This window comes from Sturnira hondurensis, unplaced genomic scaffold (assembly GCF_014824575.4).
Source record: "Sturnira hondurensis isolate 20B ecotype Veracruz unplaced genomic scaffold, ASM1482457v3 Scaffold0024661, whole genome shotgun sequence".
Taxonomy (NCBI): domain Eukaryota; kingdom Metazoa; phylum Chordata; class Mammalia; order Chiroptera; family Phyllostomidae; genus Sturnira; species Sturnira hondurensis.
Window position 1 is genome coordinate 142,893 of NW_028097292.1, and position 23,965 is coordinate 166,857.

A 23,965-nucleotide genomic window follows, 5' to 3' on the forward strand; every position below is an offset into this window, starting at 1 on the left:
AGGGAGGAGAGAATGGGGGAAAAGTCACAGGGAATAAGAAACGTAATTGGTAGGTACAAAATAGACAGGGGGATTAAGACTACTACAGAAAAAGGAGAAGCCAAAGAACTTATATGTACGACCCATGGACATGAAGTAAGAGGGGGATGGTGGAGGGAAGAGTGGTGCAGGGTGGAGGGGGATAAAGAAGGGGAAAAATTGGACAATTGTAATAGCATAATCAATAAAATATACTTAAGAAAAAGAAAAATTCTTAGCAAATTCTTCCATGTGCCTCTTTAGGAGGAAACTCAGGTCTAAAGGGAAATGTGCCCTAAATACATGTAGAATAAGCTGTGATTTTTCCACTAGGAAAAGGAACACAAAGGAACATATTTGTATAAAATATAAAACTATTATTCCAGCATTGTGAGAGGTGAGCTGGATCACCACAGCCTACCTATTTTGGTGGGAAGGTCTAACACTTACAACCATCAGCTTCCATGTGGCCCAGGTAGTCCTTGGCACTGTGTACATTCTGGGTGGTGGCCTTGATGGAGCCTCCAGCTTTCCAGACACTAACCGAGTCAGAAAAGGAGATGATGTTGAAGTAGTCGTTGGCCTGCAGGTCACCAAGTATCACATTCATGGCCTTTTTAGTCTGTGGAATATGGATAAAGTGAAGGAGGTAGACTAAGACTTGAAGTCTTGCTCAAGGCTGAAAGATTCTTTCTGTAAGGTACTATAGTCTGAGACTCTCTAATTATAGCACTCTGTAAGTCTAAGATTCTCAGGTCAAAATGCTCTATAGGTTCTTTGGCCCAAAGCCCAGAATGGCACTGGCCATTGGTAGCTTCTCGCCACATGGAGCTATTTAAATGTCAATGTAAATTGGTAAAAATCAAATAAAAATTTTAAAATTCTGTTTCACTTGCAGTAGCCACATTTTACATGGACAATGGCTACTGTATTGGAAATCTCAGGAATTTAAAACATTTCCATCATCAAGAAAGTTCTATTGGACAGTGGTTGTTTGAAAGATTCAAGCTCTATACATTTGGAGAGCTAGGATTCATGTGTCCTATGGTTCCTGGATCCCATGACTCAGGATTTAATGATTCTAGACCCTTAAGTTTTAGAGTTTTATGATTGCAGGTCTTTATGGCTGTCTTTCAATGACTTTGCATGATTGGTTTTGTTCCATCTAATCTGTTCTTTTCCCTCATCCTCTGTTTCTTCCATGCTGGTCTTTTCTCCAGCTCCCAGATAACCTAGATTCTATTTTGTCTGTGCAACTGTGCTCTTGTTGTGTCCTTTAGATAGCAGACCTTCCTGCTTCTCCTTTACTTATTCATATTTTCACTGTTCTTTCAGTTGCTCCTTCTCTGGGTAGCTGTTCCTTGATTGCCTATTCTGACCCATGTCCTTCACACCCAGATATTCTTTCCCCAGACTGTTCACTGTCTGTTTTATGTAGAATATTTTCATTCTTCATCCAGATATTGAGCCCTCTGAAAATAGGGCTTAGAATGCTTCTTCCTCCTGGCTCCCTTCTACATGACAGTACTTAGCATAAGGCTAGGCAAATAGGAGGTTCATAAAATAGGCTATTAGGTTCTAGTACTAGATACCATTTATAGGATACTTCTGTGTTCTAGGCACTCTGAAAAACACTTTAGTGCATCAGCTCATTTAATCCTTACAGCAACACAATAAAGAAAATACTAAGATTATTCCCATTTTCCAGCTGATGACACTGAGGCTCAGGGGGTGTGTGGTGACTTGCTCAAGGTCACATGCTAACCATTGATGGAGCAGGGACTCAAATTCATATTTGAAGGTGTTAAATCCAGTGACTTTCAGCACAATGTTATACGTTTAACCCTTTATATTGGTATGGATTCCAGAAACCTTAGGAAGGATACTTGTAGCCTGCCTTTTTCTACATCTTAAACTGACAGAAGATGACTTGTGTCTAAGTAGATCAGAGTTTTTCCCACCATAGAATGAATTCCAGAAAGGCCACAAATTCTGGGGTAGGAAGCTGAGCACCATATCATTGTTTGTATTGAGAGGGTTAAGTCATAGAAGATGGCCTTTCCTGAGATCCTCCTGTTAACCAGGGACAGAATATGTCTTTAGGATTATGTTGTTTAATCTCCTATTGTTTTGAGATTTTCTGGTATCTTTCTGTTATTTATTTCTAGTTTCATTTTATTTGGTTTGTGAACATACTTTATATAATTTATTCTTTTAAGTTTTTTAAATGTATTTTATAACCCACAATATAGTCTATTTCAGCAAATGTTCCATGTAAGCTTGAGAGGAATGTATAGTGTGCTGTTGTTGGATGGAGTATTTTGTAGATTCAATTAAATCCAATTGGTTGATGGTGCTGTTCAGTTCAACTATGTCTTTACTGATTTTCTGCCTGTTGGAACTGTCATCCAGTCTGATGGAAGAAAGTTAAAGTCTCTAACTATAAGAGTGGATTTACTTATTTATTCTTGCCTCATGTATTCTTTTTAAATTCTCACCCAAGGACTTTTTTCATTGCTTTTTAGGTAGAGGAAAGGGGAGAAATAAACATTGATGTGAGAGAGAAGCATCAATTGGTTGCTTCCACATGCACCTGGACTGGGGATTGAATGTGCCCAGATCGTGGGTCTTATGGGTCTAGATTGGGGACCAAACCTGCAACCTAGCTTTGTGCCCTAACTTGGAATCAAATCTGCAACATTTGGTTACAGGATGACACTCCAACCAACTGAGCCACACTGGCCAGGGATGCCTCGTATATTTTGACACTCTATTGTTATGTACAGACACATAAAGGATTTCTATGATTTCCTGGAGAATTGACCCTTTTTATTATTATATGTCCTCCACAAGTTCTCCTCAGCTTTCTCCCTTTATATCACCTTAGAAGAGATGGGAAGGCTAGAAAGATTTGGAGTTGGGTATATCCTTTCCTCAACAAGAAGGCTAAAGGGAGACAGTTTAAAATATTTAACTTCTCCAAGTTTGGGTACATTTTGGTAAAACAGAAGTCAGTTAGCCTTAGGTGCCATGGGCTTTGTGGTTCAGAACTTCAAGTTACACAGGCTATACTGTCCTAGAACAGCTGAACATTATAATTGTAGAGTTCCAGAGTACTATGGTTATAAATACTGCTTCCATAATGTTAAGTATTTGACTGAGGCTCTAAAGTCAAAATCTTTTAGGCCTAGGCCTCAGTTTCAAGGGAGCACTGATAGGTGGGCTACACGATTAAATGTAGATGGACACAAGACTCTATGATTTCTAAGCAATATAATGCTAGTACACTATATTTTTCTGGCTTTGAAGTAAAAAACAAAAACCAAAAAACCTGTGGCCCTGGGAATGTTCAGAGTCTAAAATAACTAAAGTTTTATTTATTTTTTTGACTCAGGTGTTACGATACCAGAGTACCCTAGCTCAGTGATTATCAACTGGTGTGCCTCAAGAATTTTTAAAACATGAAATACCTAACTAGTCAGTAGCATGCACCTCTTTTACTTAGACTATCAAATAAAAAAAATGAAAACAACGAGCACAACAAGAGCTGTCCAGTGTAAAAGAATCAAAATTATACCCATTTCTTGTCAGATTGGCAAAAAATGCGTTTTTGGTGTACCACAGAATTTTAGTAATTACTTTGTGTGCTATCAGATGAAAAAGACTGAAAAGTGCTGTTCTAGTGCAAACATTCTACGATTCAGGTATCTTATGAGCCCAGGCAGTTTGTGATACAGGGTCTCAATGGTTTCAGGCTTCAGTCCAATGTTTCAAAGTTTCTCACATTCTGTGGCAGCAGATTTATGTGGGTCCAAATATGTAAGGACTGTAACATAGACCCAAGCATATAAGATCCAAGGCGGGGGGATGCTAGGATCTCTGGCCCCAGGAAACCAATGTCCCAGCAATCTCTGCTTGCTAAGATTCAAAAAGGGGAGGTGGGGAAGGTCCCGAGTTTCTCATTACCTGCTTCATCTTGGTACCAAACATGGAGCCGCTCACATCAATAACGAACACCACGTTTTTCTCAACAGGTGGAAGGCCTCTGGGGGCAAAGTAATGAATAAAATAGCCGTCGTAAATCTGGACAAAAGAAGTGAAACCACAAGAACTGTGAAAGCTGGTCTAAACCAGGTCCCCTCTTATTCTCCTACACATCAAACAGCTCTTTTCCTTCCTAGGCCTTATCACTGGTTCTAGTTAAACAGGCATTTGCGCGATTGTTTCTTCAATGTCCGTCTCCTCCACCAGAACTGGGCCTCTTGTGTTCAGACTGTCAGTCTAGGGCCTGCCCCAGAGCTGTGGAGACTGGCTTGGGGCCCAAGGCTCCAAGGAGCAGGATCTCTGTAATATGTGAGTTCCTGTCCATGAGAGCTGGGCTTACACAGTCCAGAGGGCCCCTAGGGACATTTTGCCTGGGCTCCAGGAACTGTAACTATTGTTTTAACCTCCCTCTATAGAGTGAGCCTGGGGCCCAGCTCCATTGCTGCCAGGGGCTGGGAATTTGCAGGGCCTCCCTCTCCTCCTCAAACCTCCCTTCTGCTGTTGCTGGGCAGACCAGGGAGGGGAGGAGGGAGCAGAGGCTGAGAGAGCTGTTTGTTCAGAGGGGATTGGTTAGACCAGGTGCAGATGCCTAAGGCTGTGGGGGATGTGATTGGCTGCTGCCCCCTCCTCCTACTGCGTGTTCCCTCTGCTGAGCCTGGGGGCTGGGGCAGCTGAGGCAAGGAGAGGGGGGAGCTGAGGGGGAGCTGGGAGGGCCCCCATGACCAGTGTCAGCTCAGCCTAGAGCTGTGTGGGCTTGCTGAGGGTCTGAGCTGCCCAGGAGACTGAAGCTGGCTCTGCCCTGGAACAAACAGCTTCTTGCCCTCTCTGCCATTCAGGCACTCTCTGACCACCAGGCTGGACACACTGTCTCCTCCTCTCACAGGGGATCTCAGAAGACTCTGGAGGACATCTGGGTCTTCCCTCCACCCCAGCCTTTGAATGCATTAGCAAGGGCCCGTGCAGGCTCTGTCTCTACTTCCTCCTGGCACTCTACAGCAGTTTGCCAAAGGCCTGGCTGGACCCCCCTGAAACTGCCCAGGCCAGAGGCAGAGGCCAGCAGCCCTTCTCCTCTGTTCCTCCCCTGCCTGGGTGAGGGGGAGCCTCCAAGAAAATCACACCCCCGCCTCTCCAAGGGCCCAGGTCACCAGTGGCCCCACACCTCACATCCTGTGGGTAGGAGGCATGACCCACGTCGCCACCCTCTCACACTCGCCTCAGCTGTGGCGTGCCCTCCCACTCTCAGAAGCGTCTCCTTCCCTTCTTCTTGAAGAAATCGAAGGCCACCAGGCCATGTTCCTTGGTCTGCCCACCCTACCCTTGCTCAGGTCCCACACCTCTTCTCTCTACTGAAAGACAAAAGGGTCCCATGTACCCCTAGCCTCCAGCACCTTCTCCACCAGTCAGGCCCTGCCCTCCAACCCCGCCCACAAACCACACAAGCTCTTCTTCAGAATATAAACCTGGGGTGTCTTTTCCAAAGACAAAGCCCATTGATCCCAATCCCGCCCGAACTTCAAGCCAGCTTCCCTCCTCCCTGTAGCATGCCATGGTGATGAGGCCGGCACCTTCAAGGCTCTTCTAACCTCCACTTCACTCCTCTGCCCACCACAGACTGAGTCCCACCTCCGCTACACAATGACCGCTTCCTCACTACAGGCAACAGTGACTAGTCGGCTTCCAAACTCAGTGGGTCTGTTTCAGTTCTCATCCAACTGCACCACCCTGATGAATTTCACAATTGACTATTACTTCTGCTTTCTCCAAGATCCTTTGCCCCTGCGACTGGGAGATGGTAAACTCTCCCTCGTTTCCTACCACCTCTCTGGTCCGTCTACTGTAGTCTGTTTCTTGGGCTGCATTTTCTTCCCCGTCGCTTAAGCAGTGCTTCCCAACAGTTTGCAGCCATGGCATGCAAGAAAATGATCATGTTTGTGTAGCACAATGGAGAGACGTGGTGGGAATTTAGAGCTCTGAGCAGGCTGTGGGCAGTTGGTGGGGCTGGACACCCTGAGGGCTGAGATCAATAGCTCCTTGAGTGGGAATCTCAGGCCTCAGCAACTGCCCTCCTAGATCCGCTCTTCTGGCTCTATGCATCTCCCCCGGGGCCTCTGGCTAGCTCTCTTGGCTTCAGCTGCTGGATTTCCACTGGCGACTTCACATCTCTTTCTCCAGTCCAGTGTTTTCCACTCTTCCTGTGTAACAAATGCATATGCACTCACCACTGGACCTGTTCCCTTAGATGTCTGAAGCGGCTTCCAATGGATCCTGCCCAGACAGTGAATTCATTTCCCACTCCCCATCCTGCCCTTATGTGCCTTTGTCAGAAGGAACCGCTCTCCACGTGGTCACTCCACATCCAAACCTGAGTGTCGCTCCTGAATGCCCCCGTGCCCCTCCTTCCCACATTCCACCAGCCACCCACTCCTCCTGGTGTGACCTGCTGGACATCTTAGGTCCACCCCTCCTCTCCAACCCAAACTTGCAGAGTCCAAATTCGGGACTTCTTTCTCTCATGCTTCCCTGNGTAGTTATTTCTCCTATCCATTTTTCTGGGAGGCCAAGTAACAGCTGAACCTGAGGGGAAGCGGTCTGAGTTAGGGGAAAATGAGAGGGAGGGGAAGATTGGTCAGACTTTCTGAATTAGGGAGAAACCTCATCTAACCTTGGGCCAAAACACTTCAACTACTGGGTTCTCATACCTAGAAACCCAGACTATCTGGTTTCTAAACTCTACCTCCTTCTGCTTCTAAGAAACCACAAGTCAGTTCTACCACCCCGCCCCTTTACCCTACACAAATCTTCTACCGCAACTCAATACTGCGCATGCGCAACATTTAGAGCCTCGCCCTTGCCCGGACCTCAATGCGCAAGCGGCTTTGGTGAACAACACCCTTCTACCACCTCAATCCCACACGCTCCACCCCCTTCAACATCTCAACTCACTCCAACACTGGCCCCCTCCCACCGCTCTGCAGTACCTCTCCGCACTTCCCCTTCATTTTAATATGCCTCCTCCCTCTGCTCTGCAGTAAATCCCTGCACAGCCCCTTCCCCAAAAGCAATCGCCCAGAGACCAGTCCCAACCTTTCTGCAACACGGATACCTCACCCACAAAGCTAAAGGTATTACGCGTTTGTGTGTTCCTTGTTCCCAAAATCTACCAGGTTCTGTCCCTTCCCTTTTCAAGCCAGAACCTACTGCGTATTAGCCCCTCTTTTTGCCCGTCTGACCCGGCTCCTTGCAGTTGTTCAAAAGGCATTCTGGCTCATCCTTTCTCCAAGTTCTCAACCGTACTTTCCGGCCCAAATCATCGTGACATTTTTTTCTTCAGGCTTAAGGATTCCTGTCATCGCTTATCTCCCTCCATAATGGGGTTCTGCTCCGTCCCTTCTACCGCCTGAATTATTTCTTGATCTCTCCTTTCTGCAATACCAAATAAGTCTGTATCCATCCTTTCTGTTGCCCATATCTTTCCATATAGTGGCCCAAAGGAAATTCTGCCTCCTCATTTCTCCCTTGCGAACCGGATCCCGACACCTCTAAACCCAACCACTTAGATGCTGTTAGCTCCCAAACGCCTAGCGGGTTTTCTTCCAAACTTAGGGGCGTGAGGAATCAAGCAGGTCAAAGCTTCTGACCGGAGGGCGCCACAGTTTATACTAAAGCTGGGCATCTTAGCTCACCTCGTCCTCTTGGGTCCAGGAGGCGTCTGCTCTCTCCAAGCCTCTCCTTAGGTCTAAGCCTGTCCACTCCCCCTCCCCAGCCGGAAGTGGTCCTGCCTCATTCCGCCTCCAGAGGGGTCTTCGTCCCTGCCTGTCAACCTCCTTCCTGCTCCCTGCTCCCACCTTTCCGTTCTCCTCCAGATGGGCTCTTTTGTGCTTACTACCTCTTATTCAGCAATCAATCTCTCTTATTTTCCACTTGAAGTGTCTGGCCCCACCGTGCATCCCCGTTCCTATTTGATTCCTCTGGGCTCCCACACAAACCCTTCTCTAATGTGCCTGTTTCCTGTCTGCTCCAGCCCACTCCATTCTCACAGGGGCTCTCACAGTCATATTTCAAAGCGCAAAGCTGACCATACCTACAGTCTCCAAGGGATCTCTTGGCCTGCAGGCTTAAATGCAAGCTCCGTAGCCTGTTGTTCAAGGCCTTCCACAGTCCGCCCTTGCCAGTCTCTCAGAGGCCTCAGTCACAGTCGATGACTTTACCGTTCCCCAAACGTGTTCTGCCTTCTGCCAATGCCACACCTTTGCTCAAGCTGTTCCTCTACCTGCAATGTCTTTGTTCCCCACTCCAGCCCCCCATGCCTTCCCCTAAAAGGCCTGCCCTCCTAAAAGGACTAGTTCAAATGCTGCTTTCTCCAGGAAACCTTCTCAGGTCACCCCAAGTTAACTAGTCTTTTCTTGCCCCTTACTTTGTTGCATGGTTCTGTCAGAGTACTAAACAAACTGGGTGAGAGCTCTGTTTACTGGTTTATTCTCTGTCCTATCTGCTGGATTCTGACCTCTTGGAGAGGTCATCATGCAGATATGGTTCAGCTCTGAAACCTCAAAACTCACGTCCTGCTTCACAGAGTATACATTGGAATGAAATATTACATTACCTTTTCATCTTCGCTTCCTCCTTTGCTATTTATCCTCTCTCTGTTCCCATTATGTCTTCCTTTCTCCTATTGTATTTTTTCAGTTTTTTCATTAAGCTATGCCCAAATCCAGTTCTATTCCTGAACTTTCCTAATACATGATACAATCACCAGTCCTTTGAAGTCAATTTGAGGTTGGATTTTATATTATGTGCAGCCAAAAGCATACTTGCACAATAATTTGTACCAAGTTGTTACTGGTAGGGGCTGCAGCAGAAGATACAAGTTTAAAAAACTGTAGAGCCCTGGCTGGTGTGGCTCTGTTGATTGGAGTATAATCCTGTAGCTCAGTTCCTGGCTGGGGCACCTACCTACACTGCAGGTTTGATCCCCAGTCTCGGCTCATAAAATCCCTGGTCTAGACATGTATGGGAAGCAACTAACTGGTTTTTCTCCCTCACATTGATGTTTCTCTCTCTCCCTTACTGTCTCTCTAAAAGCAATGAAAACACCTCCTCAAGTGAGGATTTAAAAAAATGTAGAGTATGAGAGTATGTTGGCTAGATCTTCACTTCCTCAAGAAAGTTTCTACAAAAATAATAAGCTGTGTCTGAGACTGGCTAGAGAGATAATCAATTAGCATGTAATTATGGAAATGAAAATTACCATAAAATAATGCTTTTATTTAATTAGTGAAAACCAAAGAAAACCTTTAAATCAAAAAAAGAAAAGATTGATAATACATACTGTTGGAGAGAGTATGAGTATCTCATTGAGTATATGTGCTGGTATACATTTGTCCAACTATGTTATCTAGTAAAATTAATGATAAATATAACCTAAAAGCCTAAAATCCCACTACTAGGTAGTATACAAGAAAACTTATTCCTAAGGATCCATGAAGATGAGTGTTTATTGAAGAACTATTTGTACTAGAACAGAATTAGAAGGCTTCCTAAAATTTCAAAACAAAGAAATAGGCATTTTGATTAGTAAATTGAGGCGTATTTATTCAGTGGGATACTGCAACAGTTAAAAATGTATCAAGATGGATATTTACATACTGATTTCTTCAGTATAAAACGATTTATATAAAGTTTGAAAACATGCAAAATGATATTATATGTAGTTATGGAGAGTAACTATATATAGTTATGGATATATAGTTATAGTAATAGTATGAAAACATACACAGGAAGGGCCGGGTAAATGGAATTTAGAAAGAGGTACACAAGTATCTTTATCTCTAAAACGTTCTACATATTCAATAATATATAAATCAAGTAGTGCTTAGTAGACATTGTGCTGGTATAAAATGGAAGTGAGAGATTGTTCTCATTAATTGATGTCTATACCATACTGGTCTTTAACTATTTTGAGTATTGCCCTTGGGAACCTTATAAAATAGTAGGATTTGATAAGTATGGAGAGTGCATTAAAAAGTCTTCATTATGTTATAATCTGTACATTAATGCATCTTAAATATTTCACAGTGAAACCTAAAATTCTATTAAGAGACATAAAAGATGTCCTGAGTACATGGAAAGAGATATCACATTTATGAATAAAATAATTTAACACTATAAACATTTCCATATCTCCCAAATTTATCTATAAATTGAGTATCATCTCAGCTAAAATCCTAGCAAGATTTTTTAAAGAGGCAACTAGACAAAGTAATTCTAATATATATCTAGAAGAATAATAATACATATAGTTAAAACAAATTTGGAAAAGAAAGCAAAAGTGATGGAATCTCCTTACCAGATAAAAAGAATACTGAAAATACATAGTTTTTATTGTTGTTGACACTATTACAAATGTCCCTCATTTTCCTCCCTCTTGCCTTCCCTCCACCCAGCCCCTGCCCTGCCCCCGGCCTTCACCACATTTTTGTCTGTATCCATGGGCTATGTATGTATGTCTATCCATTCTTTGGCTAAATTCTTCTAGTGCCCCCCCACCCCTCCCTAAAAAGTGTGCTACTAACACAATAACAGATCAATAACTTATTACTGGGACAGAGTAGATAATTCAGAAACAGATTCATGTTATAGGGATACTTGACTTATGGTAGAGATAAATCACTGAGGGTTTGATAGATTATGTTAGAAATGTTGCTGGGGAAAATGATCTCTATATATGTAAAAAATAAGTTTTATTTCTATATCTCACTATATACAAAAATTTTAAGTTTTAAACACTTATGTGAGAACATACAACTATAAAGTCTTTGAGGATATCTTTATTATAGAAAATATATTATGATTTTTGAGTTGGGAAAGAATTTGTTAAACAATATTCCAACAGCACAATCTGTGATGATAAAATATATGAAAATGCACCAAATTTAACTATTTTGGTGGAGATAGATAAAGAAAACTGATGGGTACAAGACAGGCAGAAAATTGCAATGTCTCTAAAAAATGACTGATACCTAGAATACATAAAGAATTCCTGAAAACCAGCAAAAAATTATGCACAAAATCTTGTTTCTTCTAGAAAAATTGAGTATAAAATAAGTCAGAACTATCAATAGACATTTCATAAAAATATATAAATTAATAATTAATAAATATGTGGAGAAACACCCATTATCATTGGCAATCAGGTAAATGCAAATTTTAAAAATAAGACTTCAGTCAATATCTATGAAATGGGGAAATTAGCAAATCAGATAATGTAAGCTGATGGTGAGGATATAAAGAAATGGGAACCTTCAGTTACTTCAGTTGAGAATATATACCAGTAAAGTCGTCTTAAAGAGCATTCTGACAGTATTAAATGCAACGTAGAATCCATTTGCACTGTAATTGAGCAGTGCTACTCCAGAGAAGCTCTCCTAGGCTGATCAAGTCACATGTATTGTATGTTTATTACAGTATTATTTGTGGCGGCAAAAAGTTAGGGCAACCTAGGACTGTATAATCATGAAATATATATGTAAAATGTTGTATGAGCATTTAATAGAATCTTATGCAATGGAAAGACAGAATCAAATATACATATAACAACATGGAGAGTTATCAATGTAAGGTTAAATAAAAGAGTGCTAAGTATAATAAGATTTCAAATACAGTGCCCTTGGGAGAATCCCCTTTAAAATGTCAGTATAAGCCCCCCAATAGACAACCCTTCTCCATTAATTACATCTATAAACTCTGAACACAGTATTTTTAAAATTCTATTTTATTTATTATGCTGTTATAGTTGTACAGAGTAGATAATCCCCTTTGACTTCTCTGTTTCCTATACCATTCTTCTGAGCCCATCTATTTTATGCCTACCAATTATGCTTCTTATTCCCTGCACCTTTCCCCTCTATTGTTCCCTTCCCCCTCCCCACTGGAAACCCGCCATGTGATGTCCATTTCTCTGATTCTGTTCCTGTTCTAGTTGTTTGCTCAGTATTTGTTTTTGTTGTTGTTTAGGTTCACTTGTTGCTAGTTGTGATTTTGTTGTCATTTTACTGTTTATAGTTTTTTATCTTCAATTTCTTAGATAAGTCCCTTTAACATCATATAATAAGGGCTTGGTGATGATGAACTCCTTGAACTTGACCTTATCTGGGAAGCACTTCATCTGCCCTTCCATTATAAATGATAGCTTTGCTGGATAGAGTAATCTTCTACAGACGTACTTGCCTTTCGTGATTTCAAATACTTCTTTCCAGCCCCTTCATTCCTGTAAAGTTTCTTTTGAGAAATCAGCTGATAGTCTTATGGGAACTCCTTTGTAGGTAACTCCTTTTCTCTTGATGCTTTTAACATTCTCTCTTTATCTTTAATCTTGGGTAATTTAATGATGATGTGCCTTGGTGTGTTCTTCTTTGGGTCCAACTTCTTTGGGACTTTCTGGGCTTCCTGGACTTTTTGGGAATCTATTTCCTTCACCAGATTGAAGAAGTTTTTCTTCATTATTTGTTCAAGTAAGTTTTCAATTTCTTGCTGTTGTTCTTCTCTTTCTGGCACCCCTATAATTCAGATATTGGAACATTTCACATTGTCCCAGAGATTCCTCAGCCTCTCTTCATTTTGGGATTCTTGTTTCTTCATTCTGTTCCAGTTGCATGTTTATTTCTTCCTTTTGTTCCAAATTGTTGCTTTGAGTTCTGGTTTCCTTCCTGTCACTATTGGTTCCAAGAATATTTTGCTTTATTTCACTTTGGGTAGTCTTCATTTGTTCTTTCATTTTTCAACCAAGCTCTGTCAGTTCTGTGAGCATCTTGATTACCAATGCTTTAAATTCCACATCATATAGGTTGGCTATCTCCTCATCACATAGCTCTCCCTCTGGAGTTTTACTCTGTTCTTTCATTTGGGCCATATGTCTATGTCTCTACACACCTGTTATGTTGCAAGGAGGTGTGGCCTTCAGTATTCTCCAGGGCAGGGCAACCATATTTGCTGCACTGTGGTGCCGCCTATAGGGGAGGGATCCAAGAGGGAACAATACAACTCATTTGCTGGGCTCTAGCCCCACTTTCCAATAAACCCTCATGTGAGACTGGGAGTTTCTCCCACCATGGCAACCCCTGCTGTAGTCCACAGTCAGCTCTGAGTCTCAGTGTCCCATTCAGCCAGTCCCACCTGCACAGTCCGCTGCCTTGCCATGGATTCTCTCCGTCTGCCTATCTGCCCACCTCCCTCCTACCAGTCTGATTGACTGTTTCTTTAATTCCTTGATTGTTGGAGTTCCATGCAGTTTGATTTTTCTGGCCATTCTCATTGTTTATTGTTTTTAGATTAGTTATTATTCTCCTTTTGGTTGTGCAAGGAAGCAATAAGTTTCTACCTATGCCTCCATCTTGACCGGAATTCCGGTTCAATTCTTTACCCATGATCACCAAGAACCTGGTTACCTGTGCCCACTTGTGACAATTTTGCATTCCCAACTGTGCAGGGGTTTCAATCTTTCCACATCTTAACCAGCATTTGTCTTGTTTCAATATTTTGTTGATTTACTTTTAGAGAGGGGAAGGGAGCAAGAAAGAGATGGAGAGAAACATGAATGTGTGGTTGCCTCTTGCGTACCCCCTACAAGGAATCTAGCCTGCAACCCAAGCATGCACCCAAGATTGGGAATCAAACTAGTGACCCTTTGGTTCTCAGACCAGCACCCAATCCACTGAGCCACACCAGCCAGGGACATTTGTCTTTTGTGTTTGTGTATAATAGCCAGCCTGACAAATGTGAGGTAATATGTCTCATTGTAATTTTGATTTGTGTTTCCCTGATGGCTAGTGATATTGAGCATTTCTTCATATGTCTACTAGTCATTTGATGTCTACTTTGGAAAAAAGCCTATTCAATCTTTAAGGGTTTTTTACTGTTGAGTTGTGGGAGTTCTTTCTATATTTCAGATATTAGTCCCATAAGGTTTGCAAATATTTTATCACATTTTGTATGTTATCTCTTCACTCTGTTGACTGTTTCCTTAACTTGCATTCTTGAAATGAAATTCTCTTGATCATGATGTATTATCCTTTCCATATGCCATGGGATTGTTCAACTTGCAAGTAGTTTATTTATAATTTTGCATATTCAAGAAAGTTAATAACCTATATTTTCTTTACTTGTAGTGTCCTTCTCATGTTTTGGTATCAGTAAATCTGATAAGACAATTTGGAAAATGTTTCACCTTCATTGTATTATCAAAAAGAGTTTACATAACATAGGTAAATAAATATTTCATAAATGTTTTAAACATATTACCAGTGCATACACCTACATCTGTTTTCTTGGAAAAAACAGAGTCAATTAAACATTCAATCTATTTAACATATAAAAAATTATTCACACTTTTATTTTAATTTTCTGTTTTTGGTAAGTTGTATTTTTTAAGAAATTGTATCATTTCATTGAAGTTGCCAGTTCTATGAGCATAAAGTTGTTCATAAGTACTTTTTATTCACTTACTTTATTTGAACTAAGTAAAAGTTACTATTTTAGTCTATAACTTTTATAACTTTGATAAACATACATGGTAATGTAACTTAAAACAAAAGAAAGATACAGAACAATTCCATCACATTAAAAAAAAACTCTTGTATTGCTCTTTTGTGGTCAACTCCTCCACCCATCCCAATTCCTAACAATGACAGATCTGTTTTTCAATAATGCTGGCTTTTCCTCAAAGTCATATGTTTGAAATAATGTAGTGTTTATCCTTTTTTAATATATATTCTTTCTTTTAGCATGACACATAGGAGATTCATCAATGTTGCTGCATGTGTCAGTAGTTTGGTTTTTTTTATATTGAATAGTATTCTATTGTATGGCTGAATTACAGTTTATTTATTTATTTACCAACTGAAAGACATTGGAGTTATATCCAGGTTTTGGCAATTATAAATAAACCTGCTATATTTGTGCACAGGTTTTTCATGTGAACATGAGTTTTCATTTTTCTAGGAAAAATACCTGTTATTCCAGTGGATAAATGTACTATTGTTTAATCATTCATCATAAGTTGAAGTACATTTGAGTTGTTTCCTTTTAATTGGTGATTATGAACTAAATCAATAAAAACATTTCTTTACAAATTTTTATGTGAATTTAAGTTTTGTTTTCTATTGGAAAATATATCTTAGGAATAACATTTCTGGTTTACAGGGCAAGTTTATTTCAAAATATATTTGAAACTCCCAAACTGCTCTCCATAGTGGCAATAATATTTTGTATTCACATGAGTGATATGAGAGTTTCTCTTGTTTTGTATTCTCACCAGCACTTAGTATTATGAACTGTGTTTTACTTTGATTTTGTCTTTCTAAGACATTTTAATAGATGTATACTGTATCTTGTAATTTTAATGTGAATTTCTAAAATGATTTTAATATGCCATATTCCAGAATGTGCACTTAGGAAGAATGTATATCCTAAAAAAGGATCCAATATGGTGTCAGAATATGTGGAAGCTACATTAATCTCCTCCTAGCGCCAAACCACAATTACAGCAAAATTATAAATCAATCAACCAGAATAACCAACTGAAGACTAGCTGAACAGAACTTTTATAACCACAGATCCACAGAAAAAGCCACATAAAGACTAGTAGGAAGGGCAGAGATGCAAAAATGGCTGGCTCCACACACCCACAAGTGGTGGTTGAAAATACAAAGAGATATCTCAACTGCAAAGGTCCCCCTGAAAAGAAGGGGGTCTCAACCTCAAACTGGGATGTCCAGCACAGAGCACCAGAGCACCAGAGCCAGGAAGAGGAGCCCACATAATATCTGATTGTGAAAATAAGCAGGGATTCTGTCTGTCAGGAAGAGACAGGAGTCTGCTAGAAACTAAGGCATCCTCTTAAAGGGTCAGTGCAAAAACTCTTCTTTATCAGCCACTCATCTGGGGCTCTAGCATGTGGAAGATGACTCAGAGATCATTGAGGCTATGCAGAGAAAAACTGGGCTTTGTGGCCTTGAGGTAAGAACTGGAAGGTCAGCCACCAAGGTCCTTATGCTTAATTTCTACCACACATTGACAACATACACCATCTTCCCTGGGTCAAGTACTACCCTGAAGGAGTGCACTAACCCTGACCTTTTGCCTCCTGGTCACCTTGCCCTGGCAAGCTCAAACCCTGCAAAAAAAATTCAGCTGGCTGCACCCACATGGGGCCCACAGTGTACTCTTCCTTGGAGAGTATTTGAAGAGATCCTAGAGGCCTCAGGAATTGTCAGAGACTTGGGAAGAGACTGAGTTGTGTGGCTCTGGAGCAGGGGCCATTCACCCCCATCCTGTGTAACTGAACAGTGCCAAACAAACAGGAGATCTACTAGGCTCCTCTTTTTGACTCTAGGTGGCCCCAAGCTGAGCTCCTGCCCTGCAGAAAAGTCTGCTGGCTGTACCCTGGTTAGGCCTGTGGCATGATCTTTCTTAGAAAGCACTTCAGGAGATCTAGGCAGTCTCAGGGATTATTGGAGACTGCTCTAGGAAAGACTGAGTTATTTGGCACTGGAGCAGGGGCCATTTCACTCCCCTACACACTTAACTAACACCTTTCCCCACAGGAGACTCACTATCCCTGCCCTTGTGAATACCAGTGGCCCTGTGCTGTTGAGTTCATGCCTTCTGGAGAAAACTGCAGGCTGCAACCAGTCTGGGCCCACTCTAAAGAATTGTTCTGAAAGGCTCTCAAGGAAAAACAGGCAGCCTCAGGGGATGACAGAGCAGTTGATAGGGGGAGACAGATCTTTGGGTGCCTTCAGCCTTTTTTTGACCTGACTCCACGCTTGGAGCTAGTGGAAGCAACCTTTGTACACAGCTGGACATGTTCCACATGCACTCAGACACAACAGAGGCCACCATAAACTGCAGATTGCTTGGTAGCTCCAGACAGGTAGCCCAAGTCTGGTTACAGGCTGCATCTGACACTGACCTGCACCAGACTCCCTCCCAAGAAGCATCAGAACCAGTACAAAAAATTGTTAAAGGGACTTCTATAAGAAGAAGAGAGAAACATTACAGAATTCTGGCAAAAGTGGAGGTATAGGTAGATAGACTTTGCCTCCTCACACAACCAAAAGAAGGATAACAAATTTCAAAACAAACAATAACCAGAACTGACAGAAAATTGAACTGTATGGAAGCCTGACAAGCAAGGCGTTAAAGAAGAAACATTCATTCAAACTAGTAGGAGAGGAGGAGATGGAAAGCTGGGGTGGAGAAAACCTGCAGCAAGGTAGTGGCTGGTGGACCAGACTTGCAAAGTGGAGGATGGCAGACCAGGCTGTCCCACAACTGTGTGTGGATAAATGGGAAGGAACAACTGAGAAGTGAGACAGACTGGGAAACCCAGGGTTCCAGCATGGGGAAACAAAGACTCAAAACCTCTGTGTATAAGAAACTTGGGGGGTTGTGGTGAAGGAAGGAACTCCCAACTTCACATGAGAGTTCATTGCAAAGTACCACAGGGTCCTAGAACATACAAAGGACCACCCACCCAGGAATCAGCACCAAAAGGGACCAATTTGCTTGTGGCTAAAGGAGAAAGTGACAGAAAGCCAGAGGAGAGCAGAGCAAGCCACATTGTTCCCTCTTGGACTCTGCCCCCACATACAACTCCAAAACATAGCAATGAGCATTGCCCTGCCATGGTAAATAGCTAGGGCTCTGACCCTTACTATATAATAGGCACACTGGGACAAAAAAAAATATGGCCTAGATGAAACAACAGATCAAAGCTCCAAAAATAGAACTAAGCAATGAAGAGATAGTCAACCTATCAAATGCAGAGTTCAAAACACTGGTAATCATCATGCTCACCGAAATGGTAGAGTATGGTCGCAAAGTAGAGGAAGAAGAGAAGGCTGTGAAAAGTGAAATGAAGAAAAATATACATGGGACCAACAGTGAAGGGAAGGAAACAGGGCTTCAAATCAACAATTTGAAACAGAAGGAAGAAATAAACGCTCAAAAAAAAAAAAAAACAGAACAAAGAAGCAAGAATTCTAAAAACCAGGAGAGGCTTAGGAGCTTCCAGGACAACTTTAAATGTTCCAACATCTGGTTTAAAAGGGTGCCAGAAGGAGAAGAGGAAGAGCAAGAAATGGAAAACTTATTTGAAAACATAATGAAGAAATTCCCTAATCTGGCAAAGGAAATAGACTTCCAGGAAGTCCAGGAAGCTCAGAGAGTCCCAAAGAAGTTGGACCCAAGGAAGCACACACCAAGGTACATCATAATTACAATACCCTAAATTAAAGGGGAGAGAATCTTAAAAGCAGCAAGAGAAAAGCAGATAGTTACCTACAAAGGAGTCCACTATCAGCTGAAAGAAGTAAGACTAGGAGTAAGACAGTCAGCTGATTTCTCAAAAGAAATCTTGCAGGCAAAAATGGGCAGGAAAGAAATATTCAAAGTTGTGAAAGGGAATGGCCCACATCCAAGATCACTATATCCAGCAAAGCTATCATTTAGAATTGAAGGGCAGATAAACTGATTCCCAGATAAGGTCAAGTTAAAGTAGTTCATCATCACCAAGCCCTTATTATTTGAAATTTTAAAGGGACTTATCTAAGAAAAAGAAGAAGATCAAAAACTATGAACAGTAAAGTGACAACAAACTCACAACTATCAACAACTGAACCTAAAACAAATACAAACTAAGCAAACAACTAGAAAGGAACATAATAATAGAAATGGAGATCACATGGAGGGTTTCAGTGGGGAGTGGGAGGGGGAGAATGGGGAAAAAGGTACAGGAAATAAGAAGCATAAATAGTAGGTACAAAATAGACAGGGAGAGGTTAAGAATACTATAGAAAAGGGAGAAGCCAAAGACCTTATATGTACAATCCATGGACATGAATTAAGGGGGGGAAATGCTGGTGGGCAGTAGGGTGTAGGGCAAAAGGGAATAAAAGTGAGAAAAACATGGGACAACTATAATAGCATAATCAATAAAATGTATTAAAAAGAAAAATTATAAAGAGTAATAGTAATACACATGCACCTGTCAATAAACACTTTAAAAGTAAATGGATTGCCCTGGCTGGTGTGGCTCAGTGGATTGAGCTCGGGCCTGCAAACTACACGATCGCGGTTCGATTCCCAGTCAGGGCACATACCTGGGTTGCGGGCCAGTTCCCAGCGAGAGACTGATGAGAGGCAACCATACATTGATATTTCTCTCCTTCCTTTCCCCTCTAATGATAAATAAATAAAACTTTTTAAAAAAATTTTAAAAAGTAAATGGATTACCCAGCACAGCATCCCTGCGTCAGATGGTGGAGGGGCCAAAGGCTCACTTGTGGCATCCGGTTAGGTTGGAGAAGACCTGAGTTGCCACTCACCAAGATTAGAAATCCCACCAATCCACTACCCCGCCTCCAGGGCAGCTTCAGTGGTGGAGAACTGCATGAACTACCAGCAGAGGACACCCAACGAGGTGTTTCTGGTGCAGACAGTCCAACAACCCAATATGGAGGATATTCCAGGACTAGGACATAAGTATTGTTGTAAGTTTTCTGTGGGAGAAATTACCCAAAAACAAGTGACAGTGAACTCCACAGCTGAAGTACTTTACCCGCCAGTGTGACAAGATAGTGTACCCAAAGTCAACTTTACATTTGAAGGGGAAATTGGAAAGAACCCAGATGAAGAAGATAACACATTTCATCAAAAACTCAAATCCATGTAATACATCATATAAACAAAAGCAAAGACAAAAATCACATGATCATATCAATAGATGCGGGAAAAGCTTTTGATAAGGTACAACACCCATTTATGATAAAAACACTCAGCAAAGTGGGAATAGAGGGAGCATTCCTCAATATAATAAAGGCCATATATGAGAGACCTAAAGCCAACATCATACTCAATGGGCAAAAACTAAAAGCTTTTCCACTAAGATCAGGAACAAGACAAGGTTGTCCACTTTCACCACTTCTGTTCAATATACTATTGGAAGTTTTAGCCACACCAATCAGACAAGAAAAGGAAATAAAAGGCATCCAAGTCAGAAAAAAAGGAAACAAAACTGTCACTGCAGATGACATGATAGTGTACATGGGAACTCCTATAGACTCTACCCCAAAACTGCTTAACTCAATAAATGAATTTGGCAAAACAGCAGGATACAAAGTCAATATCCAGAAATCAAAGGCATTTTTGTATACCAACAATGAAAAAGCAGAAGCAGAAATCAGGAAAAAAAATCCCATTCGATATAGCAAAACGAAAAATAAAATACCTAGGAATAAACCTAACCAAGCAGGTAAAAGACCTGTATGCAGAAAACTACACAACACTGAAGAAAGAAATCAAGGAAGATACAACAAATGGAGACATATGCAATGTTCATGAATTGAAAGAATTAACACCATCAAAATGTCCATAGTACCCAAAGCAATTTACAGATTCAATGCAATACCTATTAAAGTACCAATGACATACTTCACAGACATAGAACAAACACTTCAAAAATTTATATGGAACCATAAATGACCCTGAATAGCAGCCACAATTTTGAGAAAGAAGAACAAAGTAGGAGGGATCACAATACCTGATATCAAACTGTATTACAAGGCCACGGTAATCAAACAGCCTGGTACTGGCATAAAAACAGGCACACAGACCAATGGAACAGAACAGAGGGCCCAGAAATAAACTCAAATCTCTATGGCCAATTAATATTCAACAAAGGGGGCAGCGACATAAAATGGACTAATAATAGCCTCTTCAACAAATGATGCTGGGAGAACTGGACAGCTACTTGCAAAAAAATGAAACTCAAGCACCAACTTACACCATACACCAAAATAAATTCAAGGCGGATAAAAGACTTAAATATAAGCTGTGACACCATTAAAGTCCTAGAGGAGAACATTGGCAAGAAAATCTCAGATATTTCACACAGCAACTTTTTTTTGAGTTTTATCTTTTTTAAAATTTAATTCTTATTCAAGTACAGTTTTCTATTTTATATTCCCAGCCCTGCCCCCCAGTGCTCCCCACCTCCCTCCCACTTCCACCCCCCACCTTAATTATTGTCCATGTGTCCTTTACACTTATTCATGTGAGTCCCTCCCCTTTTCCCCTATGATTCTCTCTCCTCTCCCCTCTGGACCCTGTCAGCCTGTTCCATATTTGAGTGTCATTGGTCATATTTTGCTTGCTTGTTTGTTTTGTTGTTCAGATTCCTGTTAAAGGTGCGATCATATGGTATTTGTCTTTCACCGCCTGGCTTATTTCGCTCAGCATAATGCTCTCCAGTTCCATCCATGATGTTGCAAAAGGTAGGAGCTCCTTCTTCCTTTCTGCAGCATAGAATTTCATACACAGCAACTTTTTTACTATGTCCCCTAGAGCAAGGGACATAAAGGAAAGAATAAACAAATGGGATCAAAATTAAAAGCTTTTGCATGGCTAATGAAAACAGTATTAAAATAAAAAGAGGAACAACTGTATGGGAAAACATATTTACCAATAATACCTCAGACAAGGGTTTAATCTCCAAAATATACAAAGAGCTTACACGACTCCACTCTAAGAAGACAAGCAACCCAATTAAAAAGTGGGCAAAGGACTTGAACAGACATTTCTCCAAGGAGGACATACAGAAAATCCAGAGACAAATGAAAAGATGCTCAATATCACTAGCTATCAGAGAGATGCAAATTAAAACCACAATGAGATACCACTTTACACTGGCCAGAATGGCCATCATAAACAAAGCAACAAACAAGTGTTGGAGAGGTTGTGGAGAAGAGGGGACCCTGATTCATTGTTGGTGGCATTGCAGACTGGTACAACCACTGTGGAAAACAGTATGGAATTTTCTCAGAAAACTAAAAATGGACCTGCCTTTTGTCCCAGCAATTCCACTGCTGGGATTATATCCTAAGAACCCTAAAACACCAATCCAAAAGAACTTATGCACCCCAATGTTCATAGCAGCACAATTTACAATAGCCAAGAGTTGAAGGCAACCTAGGTGCCTGTCAGTAAATGAATGGATCAAAAAATTATGCTAAATATACACAATGGAATTCTATGCAGCAGAAAGAAAGAAGGAGTTCCTACCCTTTGCAACAGCATGGATGAAACTGGAAAGCATTATGCTGAGTGATATAAGTCAGGTGTTGAAAGACAAATACCATATGACCTCACCTTTAACTGGAAGCTAAACAACAAACAAACAAGCAAGGAAATTTAACCAAAGACACTGAAATATAGAACAGGGGGACAGTGACCAGAGGGGAGAGGGGAGGGAATTTCAGGGGGAAAAGGTGAAGTATTTACAGGAACTAGTATAAAGGTCACATGGAAAACAACCAAGGGGGGTGGAAATGGTAGGGAGATGGGGAGCACTGGAGGAGTGAGCTGGGATGGGAATAAAAGACAGAAAACTACTTGAGCAATAATTAAATACAAAAATCCCTCAAATTCATGAAGGAACCACTTGAAGGACAAAACATTCCAGACAGTCTTGGAAACATATCTCCAGAAATAAAGCCAGTTTGGCATTTAGCTTGGGTTTCCTGTGGTTATATAATATGGCAGAATTCTACTGAAAACACATGGTATAAAATGGTAAAAATTCAAACTGTCAAGAAAGTACAAAGAAATGATGACTTCATTGAGTTAGGCTATACCATTCTACTTCATGACATTGTATCTCAAGAGACTGTTCCTTGGCAAATGCAAGTTCTCTGGCATCCATTACATGGTACTAAAGTAAAATATAACAGCTGTCTACCAAAGGAAGGACAACTGGAATAAATCAAGACCCCATGCTTACTAATGATGTGTATGTCACTCTTCACTGATACCTAGCTTAAGGGGCCAAACAAATCCCCAAGTGTCAGTTTGTATAATGTCTTGATTACAGCGCAGAACTGTATAGCTTCCAGAATAGTTTCATGATGTAGAAGTGTCTTAATAACAATAATAGTGCTGTGCATATCCTATAATAAAAAGCTGCAAGTACAAAAAAAGTAAATGGATTAAATGCTCCAATCAAAAACAGAGTAGCTGAATGGATAAGAAAAACAAGACCTGTATACATGCTGTCCCTAAGACACTCACATAAAAAAAAATACAGAGACTGAAAGTAAAAGGATCGAAAAAGGTATTTTATGCAAATGAAACAAACAAAACCTGAGGTAACAATACTCATGTCAGACAAAATAGACTTTAAAACAAAGGCTATTTAAAACAAGAGACAAAGTAGGTCATTACACATTGAAACAGGGATCAATTAACAGGAAATAACCATTGTAAGCATTAATGCACCCAACATAGGAACATCTAAATATGTAAAGCAAATATTGATGGACATAAAAGGAGAAATTAACAGTATTGCTATCAGGGTAGGGAACTTTAATACTTCATTACCATCAAGAGGTAGATCTTCAAGACCAAAAAAAAATTTACAATACCGGTCTACCTAAAAAACATACAAAATTTTTAAATAAATGGCCTAATGCTACATCTACAAAAACTAGAGGAACAATAATAAACAAAGCGTAGGGTGAGTAGAAGGAAGGAAATAATTAAGATTAGAGCAAAATTAAATGACATAGAGACTAAAAGAACAATTCAAAGAATCAACAAATCCAAGAGTTGGTTCTTTAAAAAGATAAAAAAATTGACAAGCCTTACCAGAATCATCAAGAAAAAAGGAGAGAGGACCCAAATCAATGAAATCAGAAACAAAAGAAGTGACAATAAAAATACAAAGGATCATAAGAAATTACTACAAAAAACTAGATGCCAAGAAATTTCCAAACAAGGGTGAAATGGACAAATTTCCAGAAATATATAATCCTCTACTATTGAGTCAAGAAACACCAGAAAGCCTGGATAG

At 40.7% G+C, this 23,965-nt stretch overlaps 2 protein-coding genes across 2 annotated transcripts in view; one reads left to right on the forward strand and one right to left on the reverse strand.

Annotated features, from left to right (window-relative positions):
- The window catches only part of ITIH6 (inter-alpha-trypsin inhibitor heavy chain family member 6), a 59,083-nt gene that overhangs the window by 10,529 nt on the left and 24,589 nt on the right, over positions 1-23,965 (reverse strand). The window contains exon 7 of the mRNA XM_037038620.1: positions 469-640. Coding sequence (XP_036894515.1) covers positions 469-640 — 172 coding nt within the window. The remainder of the gene's footprint in view (positions 1-468; positions 641-23,965) is intronic.
- LOC118981791 (latexin-like) lies at positions 17,921-22,878 on the forward strand. The gene is given in 3 exon segments (XM_037038621.1): positions 17,921-17,962; positions 19,418-19,785; positions 22,545-22,878. Coding segments are annotated over 3 exon segments (744 nt in total).